Source organism: Numenius arquata, chromosome 12 (assembly GCF_964106895.1).
Source record: "Numenius arquata chromosome 12, bNumArq3.hap1.1, whole genome shotgun sequence".
Taxonomy (NCBI): Eukaryota; Metazoa; Chordata; class Aves; order Charadriiformes; family Scolopacidae; genus Numenius; species Numenius arquata.
The window spans coordinates 19279-39180 of NC_133587.1; the positions used below are offsets into that span (position 1 = coordinate 19279).

The 19902-nt window shown below is 44.5% G+C and overlaps 1 protein-coding gene across 1 annotated transcript; it reads right to left on the bottom strand.

Annotated features, from left to right (window-relative positions):
* Nucleotides 1–17: 17 nt before the first annotated feature.
* Nucleotides 18–12071, bottom strand: LOC141471134 (uncharacterized). The gene is given in 7 exon segments (XM_074157547.1): nt 18–780; nt 782–1322; nt 1325–1611; nt 7403–7458; nt 8704–8757; nt 8968–9023; nt 11918–12071. Coding segments are annotated over 7 exon segments (1911 nt in total).
* Between the last annotated feature and the right edge of the window lie 7831 nt (nt 12072–19902).

Sequence of the window (19902 nt, forward strand, 5' to 3'; positions counted from 1 at the left end):
TAATGCACTGCTATTTGTTATTTGCTAATTTGTATGTTTTGGGTGGTTGAAGTTGGGTTATTTGTTTGGGCAAGTGCTGGGTCTTTATATACAGCATAACTATAAGCAACAAACATTAAAATTAGAATCAACAAAATTACAACTGGGTGAAGCATACGATTAAACGGTCCCGTTGCTGTTGGTGACCATCCAAGAAAAATTTCCCACCAATGGTGTTCTCCATCCTTCCTCATTCTTTCAAAGACACAGTGTATCTCTTCTGTATCATGCTGAACAGTGATTAGAGTTTTGTGTCCATTGTTTCGGATTCGTTCTAGCAGCTGACACAGGTCATCGTGTTGTAGAAATTTCTTCACCAATGTAAGATTCATTCCAATGGGGGTAGGCAACAAATCTCGGATCAATGTATAATTAGATTGTAGCCACTGATAAGACATAGCAGGAGCTGAGTAATTAAAGTCATATCCTATAATTTTAGTAAAGTTACAAACATTTGAATGATTACTTGTATCTATAGTAACGTTATCTACGAATATAATACTACAAAGGGTTCTCATAGAAATGCATCCTTTTCCAAGTACAGTTTCAGGGTTTTCATCGAGACGTATTTCAAAATGACAAACATTCTGTTCAGCATCAAGACAAATGTCTTGGGCTTTGATGGTGTTACTCTCACAAATAAATCCTTGTTGTTCCCGTACAACACGTGCATTAACATCAACGGTCTGCCATTTGTTCCCATTCCATTGGGCCCACACTCTATGTTCTAATGGATATAGTTCCATTGTGATTTAATCCTACTGCAATGATTGGGTATATGGTGTGTACCGAAGCATCGCATATTGTTAGGACAAAAGCTGTAGCTTTACGGTTGATGGATTCATAAGTAAAATTGACTAAATGCCACCAGGATTGGTATTTCCTTTCAAATTCAGTTGCATTATCCCAGATTACCTTTTGAATTTCAGTGGGTAAGGTACCTTCTGCACCCTCTCATATAATTGCTGCTACCGTAGATTGCATCCACAGCTGAGCTTGGATACAACTAAGAGCTAGAGAAACATTGGTTTGGGCTGTGTCAAGTGCATCCACAATCAATTCATGATCCCTCTTATTAATTCTTTCCCACTGAGGCAATACATCAGATAAGAGCCATTGTTTAGTTCCCAGTGCTAATAGAGAAGATCGCAATGGGTATTCCAATCTGTTTAAATCATTTGTTACTGTGCTCAGTTTATTTGCAAGTACTTGAGCCTCTATACTATTTAAGACTCCTAGTCCTGTCCCTATGACACCGGTCGCATCTCTCTTTGTCTTTGAGACATGAGTGTTCGCCCATGTAACCACGCTAACCATCCTGCATAGGACGTACTCAAGAATGACGAACAGGCTGGTTTGATGGTAGAGATGTTAATTTGCATCAGTAATTCTACTCGTTTAAGAGACCATGATGGATTGAATAACACTCGTTGTTGCCCTGTATTTTTGACCACATATGGTCCAATTTTGGAAATTTGTGGGGGTAGAGTTTCCTCATTCTTTACAATTGGTGTGGGTGTTGTCGTATGAGGCTTGGTAATGTCAATTTTGAATTTAAATGATAGTCCCACACTATGGTTAGCCCAGAGACAGACTACAAAAACAGGTTGTACTAAGGTAAAATTGTATCAACGGTCCAATTTTCCAGAGGTGCAATGTTTCTTACCTTTGATTGTTGTGTTTGATATTGTGTTGTACACTGAAATCTGAGATGCTTTCTCATGAGTAGACCCATTGATCATCCGGCACCCTATTTGATTTCTTTTCCTGGTCGTTCCCTGAAGTTGGAGAACTCTATCAGCTCCGTCCGTATACCAGCTCCATTCATTTTCTGACTATACTTTGCCTCCATGCATGACTACAGTGGAAAGATTGACATCTCCCTTACTAAAGTGTATTCCCATACTCCCGGTGTACTTAACACGAGCTTGAGACCGTGGCCATTCTGGAGTTCGCCGACTACAGGTTAGGAGCAGCATTGTTGAGGTTTGGAGTATTAACATGAACACAGCATTTCCATTTGGCATCCTGTAGTGCTGTAAGGAAAAAGACAAAGGCTTGTTTCGGTGGGGAGAGTCCGAACAGGTTACCCCGTTAAAAAGAAGGAAAAATCCATCACACACTCATTCTGTGTTTTGTACCACTGCTATCGGTAGCTTCCCACGCACGTGGGCCACGAGGTTTAATTAAAGTCATGGGCACAATACCTATGGCTGGTAAATTGGCCATCACAGACTGTCCTGGCTGTAATGTTGTCAGATATTCTCTTTTGGCAGTGGATGGGGCGCTGAGCTCAGTTTTTACAAAGAATGCTTGGCTTATAGAGATTCCAGTGGGCTCGTATCGATTATTTAGTTGATGGACTACTTTAGAAAGTCTTCTATCCCATTGAGCCTTATATGGTTTGAGATTCTTTTTCAATAAGCCATTAGCTCTTTCTACCATCCCATTTGATTGTGGTTAGTATCGGGTGTGGAATACCCCTTTAATTCCCTGTTGTTTTGCCCAATTTTGTACTTCCTTACGTGAAAAATGTGAAACATTATCACTTTGGATAACATCAGGAGTAGGTAGATTTGAGAACCACGATCATAGTCCTTGCACTGTATTTTTTCCATTGGCTCTCCGACATTTATTAACCACAAGCAAGCCAGAAATTACCTCCACTCCCATGAGGATATATCGGTATCTTGCAGAGGATTTGAATCGTCCAATATAATCAATTTGCCATGTAGACCATAAAGTTTTCCCTTTGTTGATATACAGAGGTGGTGCTTTAGCAGGATGATCTGTCTGCAATCTCAGTCTACGCTGGGGACATGCTGTAAGAATAGTTTCACAAGTTTTCCTGTTTAAAGGCCAGCCTTTACTCTGTGCAGCAAAGTGCTTCCTTACCTGTGTGGCCTAAATTTTGATGTAGCCATTCTCCCAATCGATACCATTCCTAATCTAAGGTGACTTTCCTAATTCTAGTTAGCTCATCTACCTTCCAATTCCACTTTGTGGCTGGTTGATTATCCTTAGCATGAGCTTTAACCCATCCAATTTTAGAAGGTGTTTTCCTGGCTATATCCAGTAATAATTGCCAGTCTTTGTTTCTCCAAATTGGGGATCCATTTACTTCCCAGCTTAAGGTTTCCCACTGACAGAGCCACTGTGTGGCACCGGTCCATACAGTTTAAGAGTCTACATATATAAATTTTGCTCCTTTCTGTGCTGCCAAAATGACTGTTCTTATTTTTCCTACTTGTGCACTGCCTTCACCTTCCTCTATTACTTGTTTGCGAGAGGTAATATCTAAAGCAACAGCGTTATATTGCCATTTACCACTTACTCTTTTTGCAGAAGCATCTGTAAAACAAATATTTTCTGTTGGGGTATTCTCAGTGATAGGCGGTACATACAGAATGGGTGAAGGTTTAAAAAGTCCCTGTAATGCTAAAGGGTCTGTGTTTGCGGGCATCTGCAATTTGAAAACCTTAGTGTCCCCTTCAGTTAACTCTATATTTTCTGCAACTCCTGTTAGATAAGCATACCATTTTCTGATAGTAGGTTTCTCTGCGACTCCTTCTGAGGGAACAGTTCCCTTTAGGATTCCTTCTAGTAAATTAAAGGGTCCTCTAGTTTGCAGAGGTTGTCCCCGATGTATTTTCTCAACTTGTTTAACTGCTCGGACTAAAAACAAAAGTCCTTTTTCCCATTCAGAGTACCATTGTTCTGTCTTTAAGTGCAGTTGAGCTAAACAATAGAGGTCTTTTCGGCCCCTTGGGGCCAGCTCGGAACGGATTACATTAAGTACGTGTTGGGCATATCATTCGGCTATGATAGGGTCACGGGGGTGTACTGGTCCCAGTGACTGGTATGTTTTTAATTCTTCAGAGTTTTTACTGCCTCGTTATGTTCTGATCTCCACTCCCAAGATTTACCTTTCTGTAAAAGGGAATATAATGGATGAGAAATTGTAGAAAATCCAGGCACACGCTTCCTCCAATATCCTAAAGTTCCCATTAATTGTTGTAATTCTCTTTGATTGGGGCATTTGCAGTTCTTTGGTTTTCCTTAAAGTATCTGGAGGAATCATGGCACTGCCTGATATCCAGCAGGTACCTAAAAATTTCATTTCTTTACTTGGTCCCTTCTTTATTTTTCCAGGTGGAACCTCAATTTCTGCTTTATTAGTGCTTGCCACACTGCCACTGCTGCTTCCCCCACTGTCTCAGGAGAAGTTCCTCCAATCAGAATATCGTCTATATATTGGTACAGTTTCACATCTTGGGGGAGTGAGACCGACTGTAAAAGTTCAGCAAGTGCAGCATGAGCAATTGTGGGTGAATGTTTATACCCCTGTGGGAGTCTGTTAAAGGTATATTGTATTCCCTCCCAAATGAAAGCAAACTTCTCTTTATTCTCCTCCTTCAAGGGAACCATAAAGCACATATCTTTTACATCTAGTGCTGCCATCCATGGATGTGCAGCTGCTTGCAGAGTAGCTGTTAAGGTTGCAATGTTTGCTACAGTGGCCGTTAAGAGAAGCTCTATTAGCATTTAGATGGCGGTAATCAACTGTTAAATGCCACCTCCCATCTGGTTTCCGAACAGGCCAGACAGGTGAGTTATATGGGGAGTGGGTTCTGGAGATAATTTGTCTTTTGTCTAAATCAGCTATGACTTCAGAAACACCCTCTCGTTCCGCAGCAGAGATCAGATACTGTGGTACGTTAGTGATCTTTGACTCGGGGAGTGCAGGGGCTGCATGGAGCACCTGCACTGCTGCTTCGTGGTTTCTGCATGGGGTAAGGTCTGTGTTTGAGCCAAAGGACCACACGCTGCCATCCGGCAGGCACCAGGTTCGGCTGTTTAAAATATCAAAACCTAAAATATTTTCATGATGAACTTGAATTGCAAAGCGAGCAGACAACATGCGTTTCTCGCTCGGGAGCCATAAACTAACCTTAGCTGTTTGACATAGATCAGTTCCCCCATTCATACCTGTGATTCTAACTCTTTGCCGTCCAGATCGCAAGCCCAGGTTCTCAGCATCTTGTTGTATTAATATAGAAATTTGTGCTCCTGTATCTGTTAAAAACTTCACTAATTGTCTTTGATGACCAACTGGAATTAATATGTATGGGCCATCATCATTTGTCTACTGATAAGCCTCTACTTTCTGGACAGGCAGGCCCAATCGCCTTCCGGACATCACTCATTTTTTGACTCTCTGTCCTGTAATTCCTCCTTAAGCGGAAGAAAGGGATTATTCCCCTTCAACAAAGTTGAAATACGGTCTCTCTTTTCACCATTTTCTCATTTCTGGAATGCTTCAATGAGCGGCAAGATATTGCCAGGAGGCTGACCTTGAATCACGGCTCTGGGAATGCCTAGTGCTAGTGCTTTCCTCCACGCTTCGTTCCTTGTCTGTGTTTGCAAGTTTTTATTTCCCTTTGATTTAATTTCTGTTCCCTGTTTCACGGGATGGGATTGCTGTCTTTGTTTTTCAAGTGCTGCACCATCCCAGCCTGATTCACAGCAGTAGTTAATGATATTGTGCATTACTTCCGCCCAAGTGGGAAGTCATCTGGGAGGGTGATTGCCCTGTGCCTTGAATTCAGTATCTCTTCTAATCTCATCCTGTTTTTTGACTAGTTGGGATTTAAGAACTGCTGGGGCTCCTCTAATCAGTGGTTTTAACATTGTAAAAGCTACTGTAGCAGAGAGTGGGATATCCTGTTGTCCTCATTCATGCATGGCTTGTATGCAAGCGGCTTTTGTGATGGCTGTGGATAACTTGGAGATTCAATGGGGATTAGGGAGGGCTCACCCTGCTCCAGGATGTCAACTCCTCCCGCCCAATAAGCTACTTGGCTGGTGATAGAATGGGGTTTATCTTCCGGGTCAGGTCCTAGATTTTAGATAACTCCCGGACCCCAGTAATCGCTGGCTTCATTCTGGTTTAACATCATTCGGTCGCTGCCAGTTAAGCATACTCAGCACAAGTATTCAGTTTCACCAGCATTTCTATTATATTTCTCTTGCAAATTTGTCAATTGCAATGGATCCCAGGGGCTGGTTTGTGTAGTATTCCGTGAATTACCATACCGAGGTCACGTAGTTATTTCTGTTTTGATAACGGGTCTGGCTTCATATTCAGGAGGATCTGTGGGGAAACGAAGGAACATCCTCTTCTGGCTCGCTATCATCGGGACCACCCCAAATGTCTCCATCCCAATCTTCAGGGGATACTATCAGTTTCCTACTCTGTACAATGTCAGGGGGGTGGGGAGCCTGTATAAACATCGTTTTGACCTTTTCTCCCAATTTTTGCATTTTCTCCTTTTCTTCCTGCAGTTGTTCTCACAGCTGTTTCTTTTCAAAAGACAGCAGTAACTCAGTTGCCCTCCTGCTCTCTATTTCTTTCTTTAGGTCCTGCTCTCTTCTTTTCATATCCTCCCTGTCTTGATATGTGGCTTCTAAACAACTGCCTCATATCTTGCAGATAACTCCTTTATCTTTTCCATCCTTTGTGCGGCCCCTAATTTCTTTTAAGTGTTCTTCAACAGCTTTCCAATTGTACCAATTATCATGAGCCCATTACGTTCAGAATTTAGGGCTCGAGTTCACTCCATGCCTTCGTAAATAATCAGTGATAACGCTTCCCATCCTGCGGAATACACCGAGTGTATCAGGCGGAGTGATTAACTTCACTCGTAAGAGTAAAGTAGTGAAATATTTAATAAGGTGAAACAGTGATTTAACAAAATCAGTAGTAAATGCGATAGTGTTTTACGAGATTCGATGTCAAGGTACACTCTATTATTTACTGCATAGAGGACAGGGTCAGACAAGCTGTCAGGGAGACCCTCCCGTTGAGTCACGAAGTTCAGAAAGGACCCCCTTGCTTTCTAAACTCCTTCTCAGAGAGGAGTCTAGGTGCGGCTGGATCCAATCCTAGTCCCAGACTTGGTCAACGGTTTATGTCTACAGGATTATGTACGTGCAATCAACCCTTTATATTACTTAGCTAAGATTTCAAAGTTTAGCATGCTATTAGTCACTTAACGAGAATCTGTTGCGGCAAGGAGTCTCTCAACCTCGAGGAGTAGATGCTTAAGTGAGCGTCCTCACAAAAGAGGAGATCCTGGCGTGCAGCCCGCTGCCATGCAGGAGAGCTCAAAGGGCTCCTGGGCTGTCCACTATTTACAGAGTAAGATAATTGACCTGTGGTCATATTCTCGTGGGAACAAAATATCGAGGTCCCACTTCAGACAGTGTTTTGGCTATGTTGCCAGCCATCCCCCAAAGTCCAGGTGTTTCACCATTAGACTTTTAGACCATTAGACACCAACATGGCCCACAACCGCCTCACCTTCTCGGCCCGCTCATCATCATGAGGCTTCGCTTCTCTGAGCCTGCTTTTGGCATCTGAAAAATACAAAGCAAAAGGCACGTGCTGAGATACTGCCTGAAATCTCAGCCAGCCCCCAGCTATTCCTGTCTCCCACTCCCTTACCTTGGTCACTCGCCCACCTGCCCTCTGTAATTTTGAGCTACAAATTTAAGGATTGCGCACCAACTGTACAAGAGACCAAAGGACACTTAGAACTTCACCTGCAATACAATGTAGGCTCTTATAGTTGTTCCACCTACCGCTGACTCTGCACCCCTAGGCAGGGCAGCTCCATGCCAAACACACCCCTGTGCAGCCCAACACCACACAACACGGTAGACAATGCGACTCCAAGATCAGACAACATTCTGCACAAGAAGAATGACTTCCAGACCAGAGGAGCCCTCAGGCAAGAAGACCTGCAGGGCTGCAGCCGTGATTTCAGGAGGCTCTACGGCCATGCCATAAGAGAATCAAATGTAATGGCCCACTACGAGAAGTTCCTGTCAAAGCAGAGGATGCACGCGCAAGAAGCCTGGCTTCAAGACCTGGGAATGTACGGATGCAGGGAAGAAATCCCAGTCCCTGAAAACAGATGCCTAGAGAAGAGAGCTGCTCACGCAGCCGGGAACAACGCTGCAAGAAGAGGACTGTCCATAAACTTTCGAGATGCAAGTCCGATCCGCGCTTTAAGATTGTTATGCAAGAAAAGAAGCGCCATTGGGCATGATGCTGATGAATACACATGTTCAAGACTCTACCAGCAATGCGCGCCGTGCCCCTTGAGCGCAAAGAGCAACGAGGACATCAAGACCTGAGGAAAGTCTAAGATACAGGAGACAGACCACACAAAACACACAACAGACACCAGCCAGAGCTGCCCTGCCCGGCACACGCTGGCTTCGTGCTGAAGAGTAAACCATTCCCTTCACCTAGCCAAAGGGGACTGCTCCGGGACCGCCCCCTGCCCCACTCTGACTTTAAAACCCCTCCATGCAACTCCCAACCTTATCTCTTTCCTCCCCCAAGCACCAGCGCCAGACCCTCAACTTAGCTTTCAGAGGGCCAGGGGTCTGAAGCAATCCTCCACAAGAAAAACCACAGCCAGGCAACAGGATCAATCCTGCAGTCACTAGGCTCCTACACATCATCTGGAAAAAAAAAAAAAAAGGGAAAGAAGGTACAACCCATTCCACACAAAACAGTGAGCATCACAAGGGTCAACACAGACCTTTCCAGCAACAACCCCCTCCTCAGATGCGCCGTGACATTCTGCTCACCTGCTCTGCACGGATTCCAGAGCTGGGCTCATCAGTAGTCACTGCTTGTGGTGCCTAAGAGACCAAGGGACACAAAACCACCACTGAACGTGCAAGAAATCACCAGCCCCAGGCGCCTCCTCTCTACTACCCGGCTCACCTCAGATGCTCATCCACTTCCAAAGGCAGCCCGCACAGCGCCTGCAAAACCAGAGAGAAACACTTCACTGAGCTGCCACCTAATACTTTGCTATTAGACACCAACCCCGCCCACAACAGCCTCACCAGCTCGAACCGCTCGTCAGTGTGCAGCGTCACCCCTCCAAGCCCGTCTGCGGCACCTGCAAAAACCCAGGCAAAACGACACGTGCTGAGATACTGACCAAAACCGCAGCCTGTGCACACCCATTCCCATCTCCTGCCCCTTTACCTTGACAGCTTAAGGGCCCATCCTATGTGAGTTTAGGTTGCCAGCTTCAGGCAACTGCATCCCTCTGCATCTGAAGCAACAATATTGAACAAGTCACCTGGACTCAGAGCAATAGCTTCATCATTCCAAAGGTCTTGTTCCCATTTACAAGTATCGCATAGAGTCCAACTACAGCCTGCCATTAAAAAAAAAAAGGGAAAAAAAAAATCAAAACAAAAAACCCCAAAAATCCGAGCTCCAGACAAAGCAACCTTAACTTTGAGATGCAATCTGCTTCACTACCACTGAACAGCCCCTCCCACAGAGCTCTGCTGTTCCACATAAAACAATAATTAAAAAAACTGTCCACAGAACCCATTAATGTCTGCTCGATCCGAGATGACAGTACCACATTTGCCTCCACAGTCTGAGCAGATCCACATATTAACCACAGACTCTTACTGCTCTTCCACCGACCCCTGACTCTACACCCCGGGCAGGGCAGCTCCAAGCCAAACACACACAAGCACAGACCAACACTACACACAACACGCCTCAAAGGTGAGAGAAAACTGTCAGCAAGAAGAATGACACCTGCTTGCAAGACGCCATCGTGCAAGAAAACCCACAGGACCATGATGATGACACGAGGATGTTCTAGGGAAATCCCAGAAACTAACTGTAGAACATCATGGCCCAGGAAAAGAAGTGATTCTAAGAACTGAGATGATGTATGTACAGGAAGCTGGGCTTCAAAACCTAAGAATGTAAGGATGCGGGGAAGAAGTTCCGCTCTCTAGAAACAGATGGCTACAAAGCAGAGCTGCTCAGGCGATCGGGAACAATGCTGCAAATGAGGACCATCCAGAAGCTTCTGTGACTCAAGACCGATCCACGCTTTAGGCTTGTAATGCAATAAAAACAGCACCCGAGCATGCCAAGGTTAATGCCATGCTCCTTAAGCATAAAGAGGACAGCAAGACCCAAAAAAGGTCTAAGACACAGAAGACGGACCACACAACACAACAACAGACACGGGCTGGAACTGCCCTGCCTGTGACACACTGGTATTGTGCTTAAGAATAAACCTGCTTCCTTTACCTGCCCATGGGGACTGCTCCAGGACAGCCCTCTGCCCTTCCCTAACTTTAATACCTTTTTCTGCAACTGTCTACGTTGGCCCCTCAACTTAGCTTTCAAGGAGCCGGGGGTCTAAATTCATCCTTGACAAAACCCCCACAACAAACAACTAACTCATAATTCCTGCAATCACCGGTTTCCTCTTCATCTGCAAAAAAAAGAAACCACAGCCCCAGCAGTGAGCATCATGACTGTAAATGCCAATCTCTTCCATAACACCCTCATCTGCAGAAGCTCCGGGGCATTCCGCTCACCTGCTCCACGCCGATCCCAGAATCAGAGGCTGCAGCAACAATTATTTAGGGTATCTAAGAGACCAAGAAGAACAAAATTACCACTGCACTTGGGAATAATCACCAGTCCCGTGCTTGTCCTCGATACTACCTGGCTCACCTCAAATGCAAGAGGATAGAACACACCAGACCTCATTGACACCCAAACTGAAATGCAAAACCGACATGAGAAAGACTGATGAACCTGCCACCCTTTCCTAGCCATCCCCCAGTCTCATAGTTTTAGAAAACCCTTCTCGTCTCCTGAATTGTCAAGGAAGGAACCCAACTTCTTCCTGACACTTCCAATCCTGTGTTTGAACCCTGAAGCTCCTGCATCAGTTGCTCCTTGGGAGCTTCTCTTCTGAGCCGTGTCCTGCACTCCTATCTTCTGCCTTCTCACAGACTCTGGGCTCTGCTACACACCTGCAAAATAAGTGGTGCCCTGACACAATCTGTGAGGGGCTGCCGCAAGCTGCAAAAGCTCGAGGGACACCGTGGTTCTCTGTGGGCAATGGGGAAAGGTGAGCCATCCCATACCCTGGAAGACACTATGCCTTACATCCCTGCTGTTTTATTGAGAAATGCTAAAACTCCATATACAGATGCATGCAAGATGCTCACCCTAATTCCTGCTAGATAATCTCACCATCAGCCTTTTTAAAAAAAAAAACGGTATCAGCAACTTCCACAGAATACAGCAAACCTGGAGAAAAAAACCCAAATTTCCATCCTCAATACACTCAGGAATTCCAAGAAGATACAGTACACCTGGACTAAGTAAAAGCATACTAACTACCTCTCTTACCACACCTGAACATTCATTAGAAAATTCTTGACCTGGACAAAAAAAAAAAAAAAGGGGAAAAAAAAAAAGCTGCATAAAAGTCTACTTTCTTTTATATTTACTGCTGAACCTTAACCAGTCCTGAAGGTCTTACCTCACACTTCTCACCTCTGCTCCTCTAAATGCTCAAACACACCTGCCCCCACAGATGAGCCAGGCCTAAAGCTGCAGTTCACTGAGGGCTCAGCAGAACTCAGATGCCAGAAAAGCCCCAGAGCACAATGACCTCCCTGAGCAGGGGCCGTGGTCATATACCCCGGGCCCCGCCCAACGTAGGGCCATGAGGAGGACTGAAAGGCACTTCTGTTGTCCTGGTGGCCTCCATGCCATAGACATGGATTTCCAGAGGACTGAGGGGGAACTTCTGGTGTCCTGGAGGACGGAGGCACCATAGAGACCTACGCCGGAGGACTGAGGGAGAACTTCCGGTGTCCTGGAGGACTGAAAGGCCATAGAGATTGCCCTCCGGAGGACTGACCGGTACTTCCAGGTGCCCCGGAGCGTGGCATGAGATGGTATCGCAGCGCTAAAGGCCGCTCCCAGGCCTGGGCAGCACAGAACCTGTACCGGATAGCGGGGAGCCCACTGGAGCCCCGAGGGAGGTGGGGTGGTGGTGGGGTGGTGGTGGTGGCCGCTTCTCCTTCGGGCCTGGCTCAGCCCCGGGCTCTGCAGAACCGCGCATGCGCTCCCGGAAGGTGTGGCCAGAGCGGGCAAGGGGCATGGCCTAGGCGAGCAGGGGGTGGGAACAAGCTGTCGGGAGGCTTGGCCAGGGATGGCCAGAAGGCGTGGCTGAGACAGGCAGGAGGCGTGACTAAATTGCCAGGAGGCATGGCAATAGGGGCAGAGGCGGGGCCGAGATGGGTAGGGGGCAGGGCCAAGCAGGCAGGAGGCGTGGCCGAGGGGGGGCGCCCTGTGGTGGGGCCACTGCCCATGCGCGGCTCTGCACTCGCAGCTCCAGCCTTTGGCTGCCGAGCACCTGCGCTCCCTTCCTTGTCCCCCTCTGAGACCTCATCGGGGTGACGAGCGGTGACCACTCTCAGCCCGGTTCCCTCCACCCAGGGAGCGTAACCACTTACCCGCGGGCAGGGCTTCCCGCTCTCTGCCCTGTCCCCGCTCACAGCCCCGGCAGCCACAGCCGTTGCCTCAGCGCCAAAAACCTGCAGTCTTCGCCCCGCAACCAGCCCCAGGGACACCGTGGCGCTCTGCGTGTGGCCCCGGGGCCGTGGGGGCGACAGCAGCCAGTCCGCCGGGGTCCAGGAAGGCAGGCGGGGGTGCCGCCTTATCCACCACAGAGACATCGGGGAGCTTTGCGTCCCTGCAGGAAAACAGGGCTGGGTTTTTTTCCTCCTGTCCCGCTGCACCGATCCAGCTCCCCAGAGCGGGAGGGGAAACGGGGGAAGGGGCAGCTTTTGAAAGCACTTTTACACCTTCAAGAGAGATTAGAGGGCAGGGCCAGTTTTTAAATCCCTTCTAGCAATAGGCTTTCTTTGCAGTTTAGAACCATCTATAGCACAGGCATTTACACCTCTGCATTTATTTACACATATATAGACTTAGGGAAAATATATTCTCTCGTTACACTTAAATAGATCTGACTTTTAACAGATACTCTATTTAGACATATATTAACACGTATGATATAGAACATCTAATTAGACATCCATTTTGACACTTCAATCTCTCTTTATAAATAAATCTTTTAAAAATCTTTTCATCATCTAAACTCCTTTATATAATACAGAATCCTTAGAGATACAGGTTGGTATTTTGAACTCCTTTTATACACGTAAATGAATATTATTTTTCAATATATAGAGAAATAAGAGATTGTTCTCGATTCCAATGCCTCACCCCTGCATTTACAGCTTTTAACATTTTTTAATCACCAATGCCCAGAACCCATAACAACCGCCCCCCCCTCAATTTTTGGACATTGGGGGCTGTGACCTGCCTCTTCTGGGGGGAACCCCACATAACCCCCACTCACCTGCTCCTCCCCCGGTGACATCGGGCTGCCCCAAATGACATCATCACAACCACACACCCCATTTTTTTAATTCATCCCAAAAAATGCACCAAACGACCAGACCCAGGGCTGGCCCCTTCCCCTCAGGTGGCTCCACCACCGGCTGCAAACCTGGGCTGGGGCATCTATCGAGCAGCATGAGACGTGGACAACGAGGCACCTGCAAAACAGCTATCCCCAACTGTAGTTCAGCATCATCAAACAAAACAGCACTGAAGAGAGTAGAGGAATTCCCTCAGACTGAGGGACAGGACAGGAGTTGAGCTACAGGAGGATTCTGGGGAAACAGCTCTGCTCCAAAGACGGCACAGCCTGCCAAAGCTGGAGCCATCCCGACACTTAAAAGTCTGTATTAAGACTAATTGATGCCATTTTGAACATGTTATTAGCATAACAGTGAACCCCCTGGCTGGTGCAGGGAAACACCTGGCCCCTTCCTCCCAGTGTACTGCAGGGAGATCACCCTGCGAGGGGCAGGACCAGGCTGTGCCGTGACCAGAATCGATGCTGATGGACCCACCGCCGCTGCTACAGCCCTCACGTTGCTGCTTGCTGCTCACCTCACTCCTTGGTCAGTGCAGCTGAGAGTGAAGGGAAAAACCTTGAAGAGCATAAGGAACAATAAAGAACAAAGCTCAGATATTCATTTCATACTGAAAAGGTGTGTGTATGTTTATATGCATCCAATAAAAATACTTACACTATAGAAGTATTTGGCTTTCCTTTGGCACTCATTTAACTTTCACAGCTGTGCATTGATACCTTTACACTATTCATCTCCAAAATACACAGTTATAATTTGACTAGGGTTTTCCTGTGTGCTACACAGTGAGGAGGGACATCTGGCTGGCAGCACTGCCTGGGTCAGATGCTACTGGACTGTCGGGAAAATGCATCACTCAAAGCCAGATAGAAATGAAGCACTTCAGAGTGCTCTGTCTAAATACCAGAACACAGTTCTTCATTGTCAAGTGCCAATTTAAAGTGAAAACAGATTGAACTAAAACTGTCAGAAAATTCTATACCATTTTGTAACAATCATACACCTGCAACACCAGAGTCCAGCTGTTTCAGTAACTCACTTCAAACAATAGCTGGGCTGTTCAAAAGCACAACAAGGAATGATGTTTGCCTGAAGGCAATACTGTATTAATGTAAATTGCTTTTAAATGCACATTCAGTTTCTTAAGCAAAACAAAAAATAGAAATTAAAGCGTGCGAGTGGATGTTACCCTTAGAGCCATATAACATTCAGCGGCCATAATTCAGTCATGCATTAGTGACTGCATGGAGCGAGCTTACATTCAGTGGGGAAGACAGCAAAAGGGGCCTCTACTTGTGTAGAGGGAAAATGTTACACGTTTTACTCTTCCTACTTGAGAAAGGTCTGGAGGCTATTTAGAGTCTGCATCTCCTTTATGAGCCTTCCCAATTACCACCTGATTTAACTCTTGTGTTTCCTCCCCAGGAGATGCTATACCACTACTCACCCCCATGGGCGTGGGTCCATGCTGCCATAGTGCCTTTATGTCATCTTAAGTGCTGACCTTTTAGAAGATCTAAATGTTATTTCAGTTTTAACATTCTAAGTTTTATGTCTCTGGAAGTGATTAACAGCACTGTCATAATGTCATTAGGTCCCTGCCTGTTTGCTTACCAGCTTTTGCTAGTGTAACTTAATCAGTACACGCTGCAACACGCTGGGTTTCTATTTCTAGTTCACTGAGATTGAACTAGTAATAAGCAGCAGTATATCGTATCATCAGTGGGCTTTGTTGCTCCTGAAGGCAAAAGGATTAATTCAGAGATTAATTTTGTTTTCTGTATCATCGTCCTCATCTGTACAGTGGAGACAACATGGCTATGGTTGAGAGGCAGCTTAGGCTTTCTCAAAACAACAAAAATTAAATTCCCATCTCTTACATTTTTGTCAGTTATATTTGCAGTATAGTTGCAAGATTGTTAAATAAACAAATTCATTTTAACTAACAAAAAAGTAATCATGACAAAGATCTCCAGTCGATGTACCAACAGACAGCAGACACGTTTCCCTAATGCAGACTCAGTAATCAGCAAAAAGACTTGAAAGACAGGAAAAAAAATATTTTGGTTATGAAGGAGAGAGGATGGCAGGAACTTAAAGAGTTGACAGTTCAGGAAAATTTCTTGGAACGCTCACAAAAATGGAAATCAGCTTTAAATCCACTATTTTCCTCATCTACTGTAACAGAACAACGCTTAGACTATGAGTAAAGATCATCTCATGGTGAATTCTTGCATTGCAGCATGCAGAGAAAAGACCTATTGTGGTGACACCAACTGTGCACCATTTCCACACTGCTACGTCAAAGCTTAACTTGGAGAAAAATGAAATCTATAGGAGTTGAGAAGCTCACCTTGTTATGAAGAGTCTTATCACCTCTCATGGTCTGCACGCACACTTCCCCTCACCTTAAAGGACTTTTTAAATTTGTCTAACAAATCTGTTACTTGCTAAAAGCCTCAAAACCTATTTAAATAAAGATTTCTTAGCTAAACAGACTAATTATCATTAAATAATAATTTTACATGATATGTTAAAATTATTTATCAGCAACGGAAAGTATATTAACGTGCTCCCAGTGCAGACTCCCTACACTCCCTTGCGCTGGTGGCACTCACCTGGCCCTTTGCTGAGCCCACTGCACTAGAGCAGAGGATGAACTGGGCACAGGCAGGGCAGGGCTGACAAGGCACTGCAATTAACGAGCACAGAGGGACCGGCTGCTCGGAGCCCATGTCAACAGCAAGAAGGGAGCCCCATCCCAGCACCTGGCCGACAGCAGAAGACAGCCAGGTCAGCACACCCAGTCCTCTTTCCCGGCAGAGGTGACTACACTTTGTAGTGACACTGGGACTTACTAGCCTCCTAAGGAGAAACACTGTAGAGAACTCTTCTTACATAGCCTAGATGTGCGTAAGATCATCAGCAAGGTGCCTTACTAAGTAAAAACTAAGACAAGTCACAGCACTTTTGACATGCATCATTTGTTCTGCTTGCTTAAATACATGTGAACGTTTACTGCCATCTACAGGAAGCTGCTTTAATTACCCCATCAGTCATCAACTCGCAGCACAATGCTTAATTAAACGCTATCATGCAAGCACACGTTCCAACTTACAGCCCTGCTCTTACTGGCACTAGCTACTTTTCTACATTTCCTTGGAAGATGCTAGGATTTTCGGGGGGAAAATTCTTCAAAGTGCAATTCACTCTAATCGATACATCAAAATGTTACTGTGCTTCAAGGTCTTCCTTATATTATGGAGCCAAATTAGTAAAAGTGTATCCAAGGTAATGTTTTCACTCTTTCTCTGCTTTTATCTACTAGGTCTGATGTGTTACATCTGCCTGTGCAGAAACTGTACTTTTCCTCACGCATTAACTATTTAAAGCACAGACAATTTCTGCTTGCAGAGGAAACTCAGAATGCATTCTTCCTCTTACGTAGAAATCTTCTTTCCCAAATAACTGAATTATCTGAGAACACTGTTAGAGAATACTGTAGAATACTTCAGTATTATCTGTTTCATGACATGAATCATTCTTGTATATTTAACAACTCCTCCATAATTAGTACATTAAAATGTTTTTAAATTGACATCTGTTCAGAATATGTACTCTTTCAAACGATATTAATACACATGCACCTGTCTAAAATATATGAATAATACCGTTAAATTAAATTATCTTCATAAAATAAACACCCGAGAGCCACAGTGATGGAAATCCTTAATCACAAAGAACAATCACCGTTTGTGGTTAAAAAGCACGAGACCACTAGGAATGGCTCCTGAAGAGGTCAAAGCATTCTTTCTTGATTTTCAAAAGGACACATTTCTAATTTCTAACTACTCAAGTAATCATTTCTCAAGTTCAGAGATACCGAGATTTTTTATTATTGCATTCACATTCCACTTTACGTAGTCTGCTTTTCAGATGTCAGCACAAAATGAGTCAGCTTTGTTATTAACCACAATTCAAATGGAACAATATATATTCAGCAAATTAATCAAGTAATTTATACAACCTCTAAAATGCATTTTAACAAAAGAAATCTGTTGCTTAGAACTTATGACACAAATGGAAACAGCACAAGAATAAAGTCAACAGTATTATTTAAGCAATTATCACAAACAAAGGTATTCTTAAGTCCTATTATTGACAAGGCAGCCAGAACAAATCATTAACTTACTAAAACTGGAAAAATATTACCATTATGAAAACAGGAACAAAGCAATAAATATGCATCTTTAATAAACACTCAAATAACAGCATTTTAATGGAAGGAGGGCAAAGCCAATGAGTAATTTTGATAAATTCAAATACACTGACTTCTCAGCGATTGCTAAAAAACATACGCTACAAAACTGAATGAGGTTTCTGTTACCAAAGTGATAATTCCTGTCCATCTATTTGATTGAGCTGATTGATGAGGGTCTCGATGAGGCCCTTCAGTGTAGAGTGGTCTGCATCTTCTAAAATTGGATAATATACTCTTGTAAGACAGCAAGTATGTATCTGACATCCATCTCCTAGCCATGTACACGAAGATACCTAAGACAGTGCATGACAGTTTAAGCTCCTTGGTTTGGGTCTTACTAACAGCAGAACAGCCACCAAATTTAAAGTTATCCTAGTATAACAGGCATGTAGACATGTTATCAAGTGTAAGATAGAGCTGTTAATTTAATATACTAACTGGAAAAATGCTAAGTTTTCATTTTTAAAAGACTTTTCAGAGTAACAAAAGTTAAAATTTCCAATATTTAGATCTCAAACTGCAATTAATCTGTAATGCACAGCACACAGCAGAATCTATGACCCCTGACCACATCAGCATAACCAGCAAACAGCTTGCTCAACATGCAAACCCAAACAATTTTATACTGGCCAAGTTCTATATTATATTTATAATGAAGTTAAACACAGATGTTAGTCTTGAAATTAGGATAAGGGTTTGGCATTTTAATTAATATTATTTACTTGTTACGTGACCTGTTATTATTAAAATTGGTTAGCAATGCTAGTGCTTATTTATAATCAAATGTAACGTATGAAGTATTAAAGATTAATATTTTAAAGTATTTAAGATATTGTGAGCAGGCTTCCAATTATTAATTATACATGACAAAAAATTGAGCGAATAGTGCGTAAATGGGAATTGCGATCATTGTAACTCATCATAAAAATCAATAGTACTTACTGTAATTACTCTAACTGTATTATTAAGCAGTAAAAATGGTAGTTCTTATAACCTAACAAAAGTTAAAGAATTGTAGTTGACAGTTACAGTTTATCTGATTCTTAAATGTACTATAAACAAGAACTTTCCTAAATAATACAAACGTGCTTTATGGAAGGCCTAATTAAAAACAAAGTCATGGGTATGTTTTGGATCTAGTGCTATATGTATGATCACAATTTTACATGGAAACACTTGCAAGGCGGCTATTTAAAGGGCAAGGCAGGGATATATCCTCGGTATAAATACAGACCGGGGGATGAGGTATTAGAAAGCAGCCCTGAGGAAAGGGACTCGGGGGTGCTGATGGACGAGAAGCTGGACATGAGCAGGCAATGTGCACTTGCAGCCCAGAAGGCCAATCACATCCTGGGCTGCATCAAAAGAAGTGTTGCCATCAGATCCAGAGAGGTGATTCTGCCACTTTGCTCTGGTGAGACCTCACCTGGAGTACTGCGTGCATGTCTGGAGCCCTCAATATAGAAAGGACGTGGACCTGATGGAGCGGGTCCAGAGGAGGGCCACTAAAATGATCAGGGGGTTGGAGCACCTCTGCTATGAGGACAGGCTGAGGGAGCTGGGGTTGTTCAGCCTGGAGAAGAGGAGGCTCCGGGGAGATCTAATAGCTGCCTTCCAGTACCTGAGGGGGGCCTACAGGAAGGCTGGGGAGAGTCTGTTTACAAAGGCCTGCAGTGACAGGACGAGGGGCAATGGTTTTAAGTTGGAGAAGGGGAGATTTAGATTGGATATCAGGAAAAAGTTCTTTACTCTGAGGGTGGTGGAACACTGGAACGGGTTGCCCAGGGAGGTGGTTGAGGCCCCTTCCCTTGAGATATTCAAGGTGAAGCTCGACGAGGCCCTGGGCAACCTCGTCTAGTTGGGGGTGTCCCTGCTGACTGCGGGAAGGTCGGACTAGATGACCTTTGGAGGTCCCTTCCGGCCTGGACCAATCTATGAATCTATGAGATGGAAGCAGCTTCCACCTACACCCAAAAAACAGTCAGCTTAAGGTGACAAAAAGTTACGCATTCCCAGAAAGGGGTGGTTCTGCACGCTCCTGACACCAGCACACACTGCTGCTGCTTCATTTTTGTCAACTCTAACGATCATGCAGCTCTATGTCTGTCCAGCTAATTGATCTGACCAAAACCAAGGCAAGAGAAAAGATTAGTTTCTAATTAGATCCGCAACTCACCCTACAGACATATGGCTGCTAGAGCCGACACAAGAGGGAAGAAAGA